We start from the raw sequence: 12875 nt of genomic DNA, 5'->3' as shown, positions 1-12875 counted from the left end.
TCTCAGTTTATACATGATCTGTAGAGACATTTTAGAGTTTAGCAACTAAATTCGCTGAAGATTTCACCCATACTAAGCATCCTCCAGTCCAAAGTTACAGGGCCCGAGCAGGCCTCTTCCTGCAATTGCTCCTCCCAGCCGCTTCGGGCAGCTATGGCACTAGGATGAGAACTGATCTTTCCTTTCATGTCAGTGCCCCCACTCCCCCCACAGCTGGTGCACAGGCAGCAATTAGGAGTAGGAGGAAGGAACCTGAAAGGAATGCAGAGGGCTGAGGAGCTGGAGCCAAAGGGTGTAGCGAAGGGAGTGACAAGGGTGTGGGTGGGTGGCTGGGATGAAGATTTGGCCAGGGGGGTGAAAGGAAAACAGTCAAGGATGCGGAGCTGGTGAGGAGTTTGGATGCCTGGGATAGGGATGACGAGCTGAGTGGGGGTGGGAGACCTAGACAAAGACAGGCTGGAGGGGCCATGAATAGAAGGGGTCAGGCCTGGGAGCAACAGGGACAGGAGGGTCCATAACCATTAGAGAACAGCAGAGAATCCTGTGGCACCTTATAGACTAACAGACGTTTTGGAGCGTGAGCTTTCGTGGGTGAATACCCACTTCTTCAGACGCAGGTGAACACTCTTAGAGAACACTCTTCTCAGAATCTGGAATAAATCTCATCATTCCTCTGCTGTCTGCAAATAGCTGTGAAACCCATTGGCAAAAATGTACACCTCATCTCCCTCTAAAGGCCGACTCACACACAGGATGATAACCTTTGGCTGCTGTTGGTTACACTGTTAGCTCAAATGGCAGAAGCCTGTGTTGTGAATCTAACGGGTATAACCCTGCTCAGAACCATATGATCAGTATGGTTCCACATCATGGAATTTGTTTTTCAGTTTCCTTTTTAAAAAACACAAAACTAGGAAATCACACACACACACACACACACAGACATTAAGCACTCAAGAGTTAGGAAATGCCAGAATTAAGGTACTCTGGGAATAAATCAGGCTGTATAGTTAATGACACCACTGTGTGGTTGATGCCTGCCTCGTTTGTTACAGAAGTTGAAAGGTGTGTAGTGAATGAAGTAGGAGACTGCATGAAGAGAAAGAATGGTCTCATAGATTAGGCAGTTGAATGTCACCCTGAAAAATGGGATTCTATCATTCCTCTGCCACAGAGTCCCGTGAGATGTCGGGCAAGTCATTTAAACCAAACTTTTTGCAAGTGGCTTCTGCGTGTTCCCCATTTTCTGGATGCTCAACCTGAGATTTGCACAGGGGCCTGTACTCTTAAGTTGACTATTCCTCTCATCTCCACTTTTGGAGGGCCTTAAAAACTGACATTGTTGGGGAATTATAATGCCAGTTGGGCTAGAAGGAGTATGCCCTTGCCATCAGGGCTGCCACCTCGTCATTTCCTGGGACTCCAGAAACCACGAGGACACTGCTGGTATTTCATCATCCCGTTCCTGAAAGGTGTCCTGACCAGACCAGACCAGAAAGAGGGAACCAGATAACATTGCTACCTCTCCTGGCTTTGGCTAAATCCTGAACATCAACAGGAATGAGACTTGGGTTCCTGCTATCACCTCCTCCCTCAAGTGTCATTTTCCCTTCCCACCATATTTCTTCTCTTTCTTCTCTTTCTCTCTTTTTGCCTTCTGTTTTATAAGTCTCCTGCTTAGCCAGCCAAGACCACATATTTTGCAACACTGCTTTGAGTCTGTGGTCAGAGGCAGCTAAAAGCGTATGGCATGGTACCAGGGAAACTACAGAAGTAAAGCAGGATTGTAAAGTTTGTTGATTAAGTGAACAAAGCATATCCTACCTAAATAATGACAGTGTTTCTGTCCAGTCTCTTATTAATATGAGAAAATCTATGATTTGCCAATCAGGTATTTTGGTGAAGCGCACTTTTTTGATCCACATAGCTAATCATGGTTGTTTTTAATCAGTGCAGAGATTTGACACGACTCTGAGGATAATTTTTTCTACCTTTCTGAAGCAACAGAAACATGGATGAAAGGTGAATAGATCTCTTTTTTTAGGGTCAGATTCAAAATGTACTAGTAAGTATTTAACTGTAAAACTCAGGTTAACAACTTAATTTATTTTCCACTGTTGCAGTACTTCAAACCAAAATATAAAAGACTAAAATAGAAAAGCAGTTTAAACTTAGAACAACTGATTGAAGTGATACAACAATTTATTTTTAGCTGGACTGTGTGAATGCACCAGTATGTTGAAGAAGAAAGGGCTTTTGCTCGTAATCTAGCTGCAGACATAGAATTTGTTCATCATCAGATTTATCAAACCCTATGTCCCAAAGCACATCAACTGATTAACCTGTATGCAGTCCTTATAGCATTTAAAGCGTACCACTGGCAGGCAGTATAACCTAGCTAAGTCGAAGAACACTTCTGTTCTCTTTTATGAAGAGTGGTTTTCTTGCCAAAATAGAAGTGATGGAAGTAATTGTTCAGTATTTCAGTACAGCTGAGGGGGTGCAAAGGTGCCTGATGAGCCACTCTGCACTAGATTGATCCCCAGTTCCCTCTTAACTCACATTAGAGGGTGGGGCACTGTATCCCAATGATGCCTGGCTGCTCTAACTCATATCGGCTGTGTCTATGGGCCAAGGGGTCATTATGGAAGCCAGTGATATCTGACATACAGAGTCCTGCCCACACCCCTTTCCCAAACTGCAGTGATAGAGACAGCACCACCAGATGTTCCCCTACTCTGGGCAATCTCAGGGCAGCAGTGGGTCAGGATCTGCCCTACAGTATTTAAAGAAAAAGACAGCTTTTTCTATAGTTAAAACAAACCAATCCCTGCCCAACATACTTTTAAATGATATAGTCATTTCAGCAAAAATATACTTAAGTCCATTATTCATTATTATTAAATGTCTCCATATGCCATACCATGAGAGGCCCAACCCCACCCACACTTCTGGATTAAGGAAGAAAGGGCTTGCTATGCGTTTTATTCCTTTTTTTTCTACTGCAATAGCATTAAATTCCCACTTACAGTGTTTTTCATTTGTAGATCTCAAAATATTTTTAAAAGCTGGGTAAATAGCACCCCCATTTAACAGGGAGGGAACTTGAGGCAAAGAGACTTTCAAGATCCCATAGCAAGGCAGTCGCAGCTCCTGGACTAGAACACAGGTCTTCTGATTCTCAGTCCAGTGCTCTCTCCCTTGGACTATACAATATAGAGGCTCTCAAAATAGGCAGGGAAAGGCACCTCAGACCCCCCCCCCCCCGAAGCCTAACTGCCATTTGTGTCTTTGAAAACATCTTAGTGTCTCAAGGATCTTGCAACTAAATACAAACAAATATGACACCCCAAATAACAGTTCAGGTGGGTTTGGAGACATTGCTAGAGAGGAAGCAGCATTTAAGGAGAGATATGGAGGAAGGCCGGGAGGGTGTCTGGGGACTGGGAGGCCTACTTCAAATATATGACTTAATGGGATACTATAAGAAGCTACTAAGCCAGATATAAAGGGAGTGGGTACAAAGAATAATGAGGAGAGAGAACGCTCAGAAATATTCTGTACATCTGGCATCCTTGTTAGTTGGTGTTCCAGCATTTTGCCATAACCCCTCACATATCAATGAACAGCCAACGTGAAGATTGCACTTTAAAGACATGCGACCAAATCCTGTAAACCTTATTCTCACATGCTGTCCTTGCTCATAAAGCCAAGGAGGCTACTCACATGAGCAAGGATGACATGGGTAAGTAAGGGCTGCAAAACTGACTGCCATCTGTGTCCAAAGAAGTAAAACATTTTAGGAAACAGAACTTCAACGTTCACAGCAAGGCCATTCTGAGAAATTGCTGGTCAGATGAAGCATTTCCCGCTGAATGAGTGCCAAGAATCTCCTCTTCAATGTATTAAGGTACTATCTTGACCACAGCCAGTGGCACTGTGCCTTGCAGCTGTGATCCAAAGGGTATGAACCTCAGATCTATGCCACTAAATTGCCTTCCTTTTTCTCCTAGATTGTGCTGCAACAGTTGCATTCAGACACACTATCACAAGATGAAGCACACTTACCTTGTCTGAATATGGAAATTGTTTGTGGTCCCAGTATGTTCATAATCATGGACTGCAGCTGCAAAGATCATAGCTAAGATTTCCAGTTCTGTGAGCCAGTGCTAGCGAATAAAAGCAAAAATCAGTCACATTTTGCACAACAGCTTAACTGTGATATTACGTTATTGAAAATGTTTCTACATGTAGCTTAATTAAACCTTACTTTTCTTTTCCTACTGAATCATAAAATCTTGAACATTGCTAAATACTGTACACTACAAGAGTCTCCTTCAGCTTCTGTTGACTTCCTTGGGACCAGGATGGGCCATTTATGTGCAACAGCAATGTAAAACTTGTATGTTAAAAAAATTAAATAAATAGTTATTATTTGATAAAAGCTTGTGTGATACATTTGGCAGAGGTTTTGAACATGAGGTCTTTTGTCAGCCAGCCAATGTTTGTCTCTTGCAAAAATTAATTACACGTAAAACTTAGTATTAAGTTACAATTGTAATTTCCCACTTAGTGTAAGATCTGACCCTCAGATGAACAATGCACAGTGTTTTTCCAAGTACATCATCAACCTTAAACATAGACTTTACCAATCCTGCAAGATGGAAACTGGGTTATTTTTTTCTTCTTATAGTTAAAATACTGTCATTTTAGAACAGTAGTTTTGTATTAAACTGAGGTCTGCTTGGTATACTTGTGACACAATTTTATATATTTTTTTTTACTTGCTATCTGATACTATTCCGTGCTGCTGCATCTCTAAAGACACATGATACGAGTTCTATTATTATTATGGCACCAGATTCATATCATACAAGGTACAAGTGCTGTTTCATAAGCTGCCTGGATATGAGTACCACAGATTGTTTCATGAGGATGAAAACAGCCAGTAAAGATTCACTAGTATTTTAGAATAACGTAGTGGGACATGCTGAGAAAAGATAAGATTGTCCGAATGCTGAGACTACTGACTAGTTGGTGCAGCTATATAGATTTATGAAGACTACAGTTAAGGAATGAGAGAAAGTACTGTAAGAAGTTCTAAAAAAGGAAACAACAACCTCCATAGTATTTTGTATTATAAAAACTAGGCCCTGAGCTGGGACTGACTTCCACAATGTTTTCAACAGAACAACTGAAATACAAACTCACACATTATTAGTAACTAAAGCTAAAACAGCAAATCTTTAAACATCTCTTCCTAAAATAATTTTTTTAGCAACCACAATACTTGCCGGAAAATCCTTCTATAATTAGTAGAGAATTTCTTGCAAAGGTGTCTATGAACAGCAGACACATTTTATGTGAAGCTGCATACTGGCAAATGTTGTAGCTACAGTAGGGCAGACAATATTCAGTTAAGTATTCAGATAAAACACACGTGGTCCCTTTAGCAGATTGAAATACAAAGCAAAAATCTTACAAACATCTGCGTTTATATAAGACAGGGAATGAGACAGGAAAGACAGTTATGTCTTATCTCCACTTTTCATTGCTCAGAGTTGGAAAAAAAAATAAAAAACAAGGTATGGTGGGAAATGTAAGAAAGTAGGAGTATCACAACACATTTTCCCCTTACTTTGAGCATTGTTCACAAGATAAAAAAGAAAAACAAACAAACAATGACTTTAGAATCCCTATACAATTTTCTACATTCCACAAGAATGTGTATCTCGGGGATCAGATTCATTGGTTCCTAACTGTAGACCCATATTATCTGTCCCACTTGTCTCATCTGGAGATTAATCATTGAAAACATCGGATAACATTGACCCTACCCTTCAGTTCAGGGGTTTAATGCAAGTCTGGAGGCTAATTCTCCATCTCCAATGATTCTTGACTTTGTATGTCAAGATGTCCATCCTGGCTGGATGAGACATCTGGTCCTTGTTAGCGCTGATTTCTTCAGATGGGTATTCAGCTATTTGAGACACATTAGGGCCAGGGAAAGATTTTATCTGTTATTTGACTCAGATTTCAGATACTAGAATTATCCTAGACCAAGATCTTCAGTATGAGTCCAAGGATTGGACTAAGACAGCAGCAGAAAAGGCAGCTTCTCTGATTAGCTGAAAGTTTTGGATAACAGAGTCCACTGTGGGTTTACTCTGGAAAAATTAATGTTTGTACGATTTTTTTATTTTTTGACTTTCATAACCCTGAAAATTTTTTATTTCTTGACTTTCATAACTCAGTGGTCCAATAATGTATTTTTGTTGTTTGTCTGTTTGTTTTTCATTTATTAAATACTACAGTTGGGAAAAGAGAATTCTGACTATTTAGGGTTTTTGGCAAACTGGAAACACAGCAATTCTCTGGAGAACTGTAAAACTAAGGATACTAAGATGTATGCCTTCTATAAAAAGGATTAGAGGTTGTGGGGTTTCTAAAACCCAGCTTTACATTATCATTACTTTAATCCATGGCCCAGAGAAGTGCAGAGGGAAAAAACAGGATCAATACTTGGCAGTTCCCTGTCTCGGTTCCACAAGCTACAGAGAAAACACAGAAAGACTACAAATGACATGCCTGAACTGATAAATCCACTCCTGGGGGCACCCGTTCTAGAACAACATCAAAGGTGGGTGAAATATCCCAGGCACATGTCAGAGAGGAGAGTGACAGTGCAGATAAAGGCATTAGAAGGGATGCCTGCCGTGAAAACAATTAGCTTGTGAGCAGTACTGTGTGTCACTCTCACCAGGTAAATAAGGCTGCAAGTGACAGAAGCAGGAGAAAAGACAAACATAACAACATTTGTGCACTGTACTGTCAAGCTCCCCCAAGTGAGGGTGGTATGATCTAGCTATGTGAGGTACTGATATGGCTCACATTCATTTAAATTTATTTATCCTCCAGACACCCCTGTGAGGAAGGGAAGTACTATTATCTCCATTTTACAGAGGGGGAACTGAGCCACAGAATGACAAAGTGACTGGTGCAAGGGCTGACAGGAAGTGTATAGTGGAGCCAGGAATTGAAACTGGGTCTGCTGAGCCCCAGGCTACAGTTCTAACCATGGGACCATCTCCTAACTCAGCCTTTATTATGTGACATTAATACGTTGCAGGGCAATGGCATCAATAGGGCCTTTTTCAAGCACTGACACTCCGAAAATATTATTTTGCCTGGTAGGCTGCATCACTTTGAAAATGCTGTTGGCTTTCTGCTGTCCCGTTAACAGTGACAAAACTTATCCAGGAACCATTTCAATAAATATTTTCAACTGTGACCATCTAAAACAGGCCTTAATTGATTAAGAACCATTTGTAAAGGCAAATTATTATGGTGTTACACAGGACAAGAAATAGCTATAAAGTCTAGGAGTGTGGGACAGAACTCAATACACCTGAGTGCATTCTGGGTACTGATATGCAAATACTCAATAGCAAGGATTCTGACGTGCAATGTATTCCTCCATCCAGTGTTCAGAGATACACTCTGGGTGTCATTGAACTCTGTAGGCTGAAGTCAAATTTCAGTATTAGGGCTTTCTTCTTCTAGTCTTCACATTTAAATAGTGGTAATAGTCTGCTAGGCTCCTTACAGGCATGCAGTAACTAATCACTCAGGGTGAGACTTGAAGTCATTGGTCTCAATGACACCAGTGGGAACTGTGTCTAAGAAAAGACTGCAGATTTTGACCCTTGCTTTGTAAGAAGCATTATCGTTAACATTTACAGTATTAGAATTAAATGTCTGATACTTTAGACACTTTTCTAGAAAGGAAATCAAAATTTCCTAGAATACTAAGACCAAATTCTACATTGTCATTGGGCTTGATCTTTTCCCATTGTCAGTCAATGAGGAAGTATCAGGCACCTATATTACATGTAACCCCAGTGATTTACAAGATGTATATCAGGGCATAACTTGAAAACCCATAGAGCCAACTGTAAACTTGCCATTTTCACAAGTGCTTTGTACTCTGCTGTCTTACAAACAGAAGTCATACAATATATTGTTACCACTTCCATTCTCATTCTCTGTCTTTTAAAACACAACGTTCACACTCTGGACTAAACAGCGTCCCGAAAGGTAATTGACAGAGATGAAACATGAATTCTGAGTCAGGACTAACAAGTGTCTAACTAACCAAATTTGTAGTGTGGAGACTCCTTACTGAAGGGCAATAGTATAAACATTGCACATTAGGATGAGTGCAATGGCAAGGCCAAAGGCAAGACAACAAACGGAAGCATTGGGACATTGTAGAAGTGCAAAGCAATCTGTTGGCTGCCACAGGCTCTATGAGGAGCAATGAGCTCAGAATGTTCAAGGGTGTAAAGATAAGGCCTTTTCCTGTAGCCATATTGTAAGGCCTAAAGCCTAAGGCCTTTGTCTGCAGCTGTATTAGGAGAGCAGCAGCCATTAGCTGAGAAGCAGGAAGTTACAGCCGCACATTCCATCTAAATCACATTAAAACATTGTAATATCGGGCTGTTAAGGAGAGCCATCCTAACAGTACCCACCATCACCAGATAAAGAAATGGATCTTAAGCTGGTTAAGGAAAACTTAGTTTGACAGCATCCTGCCTGGCAAGAAACCAATTATCAAAAATTGTGGTTGTGAAATCCCCATTTCTTTATTGTTTTGTCTTTATGGTCCCCACTTCTCTATTGTTTGAGTGTATGACCTCTGTCTCATTCTTTGATTGTTTCTGTCTGTTACATAGTTAATTTTGCTAGGTGCAAATCAATTAAGATGGTGGAGTAGGGTTGGTTAGAGAATTTTGTTACAATATGTTAGGATTGGTTAGTAAAATTTTAGTATAATTAGTTAAGGTACAGTTAAGCAGTTCTCAAGTTTCACTGTATAAACTGGGGACCAAAAGGAAGTTCTTTGGAAACCAGCTCCAGGACACAACCCTATCAAAGCCGCCAGACCTCAGCACTCTGCCAATGACACTGCGCAGAAACTGGAGTCCCCCAGTTGGACCTGATCCTGACTGGCCATCAAAAAAGTTCATCTGTTTTACTGGGACTGGGAATGGTGAGCACTGTATGTGTAGTGTGGGCTATTTTTGGTAATTGTTAATAGATAGAGGATAAGGATATTACTGTGTAAACTCTTTCATTGGTAAAAGGTCCAGCAAACCTGCACAAAATTATCCCCTGAGCCTAGGAATTGGACAAGGATGGGTACTTAAATTGACAAGGTTATGCCTGAGCCCTAGGAACAGGGTAAGGGTGGGTGCCTAATTTAAGAGGGTTATGCCTTGAACCCTAGGAACTTGGTGTAACAGGGTAGGACTCACCTCTGTGGCACCTCCTGCTGGTCATCTGGGAATTAGATCTTCCAGCCTCCAGAGAACCCTCTGCAGGCCAGTGTCTCGCTTGCCGCTGGGCCCATGTCCCTCCTGTACCCTGGTGCCCCTTTCAGGCTGGGGTGCTGCCCCCTGGCAGTACCCCCACAGTGTCAGGGTCTCCCCACCCAGGGCAACCCCCAACCCTCTATCCCCACCTCGCCTCAGTCATGGACTACTGCCAGTCACCATCTAGCCCCCACTCACTGGGGCAGACTACGGTGTAAAAGCCATTCACCACAGGCAAGGGAGTTTTGGACCTGCTGCCTCTACCTACTCGTGGGTTGCCCCCTGCAATCCTTACACTCAGCCGCAGCCTGGGGGGTTTTCAGGTTGGAGCTCCCCAGCTCCCTTGGCCTTCCCCCAGCTCTGCTCCACTCCAGGTACCTTCTCTCAGCTCCCTGAAGCCAGATCCCTCCCCCTCAAAGCTAGAGATAGTCTCTCTGTGGCTTCTAGCCACAGCCCCCTTATAAGAGCCAGTTGGGCCCTCATTAAGCCAACCTCGGCCTGACTGGGCCATGGCCCCAAGCTGAGGCTGCTTTCCCCCATCAGCCCTGCTTTTCCTTCCCTGCCAAAGCCCTCTCCCTGGACTGTTTAAAGCCTTTTAAGGCAGGAGCAGGTGACCACCCCGCTACACTTGGTAAAGGTGGGTGACCCTAGAGTGTGTGAGTAATAGAGAATTTTGTGCAGGTAGCAAGGGATGCACTGGTTCAGTGCAGTCCCTTACCTGCAGAGCCCTCAGCAGAGATTAAAGCTGCAAAACCTCCAGGGTAAGGGCTGGTAATGGAAACAACACTTGCCCATCCTTGTGGATGAATGTTCCTTTAGGTTACTAAGACACACTAATCACTTCCAGGGATGCTCCAGGGAAAATTAAGAGAAGACCCTCTCTAAAGAATTTTTGCTTATGTAGGGAGAATCAGCCACATATTATAACCCATTTTCCTTCGCTGAGTTCTAAAAAGAAAGGAAAATGAACAGGCTGCCTCATCCACATATTCAATGTGTACTGCTAAACTACACTATTGTTTCCTGGGGAGAGAATGCCCCATGGCTAGAAACGGCCCCACACCCAGAACCCCAGATCCTGATTGAGATTTGTATCACAGTATGCAGCTCAAATCTGTCTGCAGAATGGATCACACACCAAATCCAAGTATCAGAAATTTGAGAAAGCTCTCATGTAGATTTAGAGTCCCTGATTTTGGTTGTGATTATAGCTGTGATTTTCATGCAACCTCTATAAAGACATGGAGGTTCAGAGCCAGTTCCCGAGTTTGGGCCCATCTCTAGATAAAGCCCCCTTTAAAATTGACATCTGTAGCACCAGTAAGCCTGCATATAGATACCCATGTAGATACCTATATAATGGTGAGTTTGAGAAACTAAAGTGGCTGAGTTCTGTAGTACTTCTTACCATGATACCAGTATGAAGCATTATGTAATGCACGGTTTGAGTAACATCAGCCGCATGGATCAGATTGTGGTACGGATTTCTGTACTTGCTGTAACCAACCTCCAAAGCTTCTGCAAATGAAATAAGACTGGGCACAGGGATCTGTGAGAAGCAAACATTAGAATAATAAGCTATGTTTCTTTTGCAATGGCCACAAAGTCAATGGTATAATAACTAAAACATAAATTAACACACAGTGCAACTCTGATACACCAGTTCACAAATATCCAGGTGACGGGGCAAATTACTAAAACGTACAGGACTAGAACCTGATCTGCACTGGAGGAATTCACAGACTGCTCTGCTCCTGTTCCCCTTAGGGGACACATTCCCCTGCTTACACTACGTGCAATGTGGCACCAGCATATAAGGGGGAATGGACTGTACCCAGAAAGGTGCAGTAGGGGAGCATTTCCCGTGTACATCTAGGAACTCATGAGGCATTCATGTAACAAACAAATGACACATAGGATTACTAGTAGAAGACTGATCTTTATATCCTGGCCCCAGTCACCTAACCAGGACGTCAGGGTTACAAATGGTGTTTCCTGACTTCAATAGCCCCACGTTCCCTCAATGTGGGCCACACACAGTGCACAAGGAAGAGCTGTGAAGTACAGGCACAATCTAGCTCTATATTTTTTTAGACAGTTAAATAATAAGTTTTTTCCTAAGACAAGACTCCTAGCAATTTTGTGTGATAAACTGAAAACTGGGTTTCCGCAATGACAGTGAAACTTTAGTTCAATATCATAATAATGATAAATAAAAAAGTATTGTGCACTTTGATAGCACTCTTTGGGTGAGCATCTCAAAGTGCTTTACAAATATGAAATAGTTAAGTCATACAATATCCCTCAGACAGCACTGTTATGTAGCCTCCTTTAGGGTGGCATGTGGCAGCTGTTTAACACTATGCCATTAAAACAATCTAGAACAGGAAGAGGAAGTGTATAGCACTCAGCTGAAACCCCAGTGAGCATTTAGGTCCACAGATTGTGATCTAAGCTATCTCAAATGCTCAGGACCAAAGTCTGCATGTCTACCAGCACCGTGTCTCCTTCCCAAGTCTGGGAGATGGGCTCAGTACAAACTCATAAGGAAGCAAGCTACCTGTGCACTTTTTGCATCACTCTGCTGTGCACTGGGGACCTCCCATCCAAAAGCTGAAGACCTGCTTAGCTTTCAATCTTTGTCAGGATCTCAAGAGCAGCAGAACAACTGTAGACAACATTAGGTGGAACTGTCCTGTATGTGATGTCTTTTAAACTTTGCAGTTCTGTACTTCATTTGTTCAATAAAATATCATTTTAAACGTAACCCGATCTTTTAATATTTTAAATATGTATGTCTTATTTTTCTATTTGAATTTTGTGTGATGCTTCTGACCTTGAAACGGCTCATAAGGTCATATCTGGTGAACAGCTCATACATCATGAATTTCAGACTGTGCTCTCCACTTGCTTCATTTAGGGCAAACACATCAAATGACCATTTATCAACATCCTGCAGATTTAAAAAAAAACAACAACAACACTTTCATATGTTTAAATAGGTCCCATCTAATAAATGGAAAAGTTTAAAACAATATCTGTTTCCCCAAAGTCACAGGTTCCTTTTACTTCATGTTACTCATACTAAGGGTTATTCTAATACTAACAACAAACCTAGTTAGGAAAATTATTAGAAAAAAACCCTTGTAACCTGAGTTATATAATTGTAGGAAAAACTGCTAGCTGTTTTGTATGCTCACAGTCTAAGGCCCTGATCTTTCAAACACACGAACAACTTTACACACATAAATTGTTCCACCCAGAGTTCAGTGGAACTACTTGTGTGCTCTTTTGCATAGACTATGCCATAAATACTTTAAAAAAATCAGGTAAACACTATAACATTTGTATTTTAGGGAAACAGGTTACACACTACCTTCTTGCTTAAGAAATACCATTGTCGATTGTTTGTTGTAGCTATATACAACTTGATTACTCTTCCCCCAAATCCCCCCCCCCCAAAAAAAAGACACGCTGCTCTCTGAGACCCTGGATTTCTAT

At 41.8% G+C, this 12875-nt stretch overlaps 1 protein-coding gene across 5 annotated transcripts in view; it reads right to left on the bottom strand.

Annotated features, from left to right (window-relative positions):
• Positions 1 to 12875, bottom strand: part of PDE1A (phosphodiesterase 1A) — a 272702-nt gene that overhangs the window by 55207 nt on the left and 204620 nt on the right. For all 5 annotated transcript variants that reach the window (XM_032783797.2, XM_032783800.2, XM_075070071.1 and 2 more), the window contains exons 5-7: positions 12211 to 12327; positions 10783 to 10923; positions 4069 to 4169 (exon numbers count right to left, since the gene is read on the bottom strand). In XM_032783797.2, the coding sequence (XP_032639688.1) occupies positions 4069 to 4169; positions 10783 to 10923; positions 12211 to 12327 (359 nt within the window). The remainder of the gene's footprint in view (positions 1 to 4068; positions 4170 to 10782; positions 10924 to 12210; positions 12328 to 12875) is intronic.

Source organism: Chelonoidis abingdonii, chromosome 10 (genome assembly GCF_003597395.2).
Source record: "Chelonoidis abingdonii isolate Lonesome George chromosome 10, CheloAbing_2.0, whole genome shotgun sequence".
Classification (NCBI taxonomy): domain Eukaryota; kingdom Metazoa; phylum Chordata; order Testudines; family Testudinidae; genus Chelonoidis; species Chelonoidis abingdonii.
This window is presented reverse-complemented; position numbering and strand designations above follow the sequence as displayed.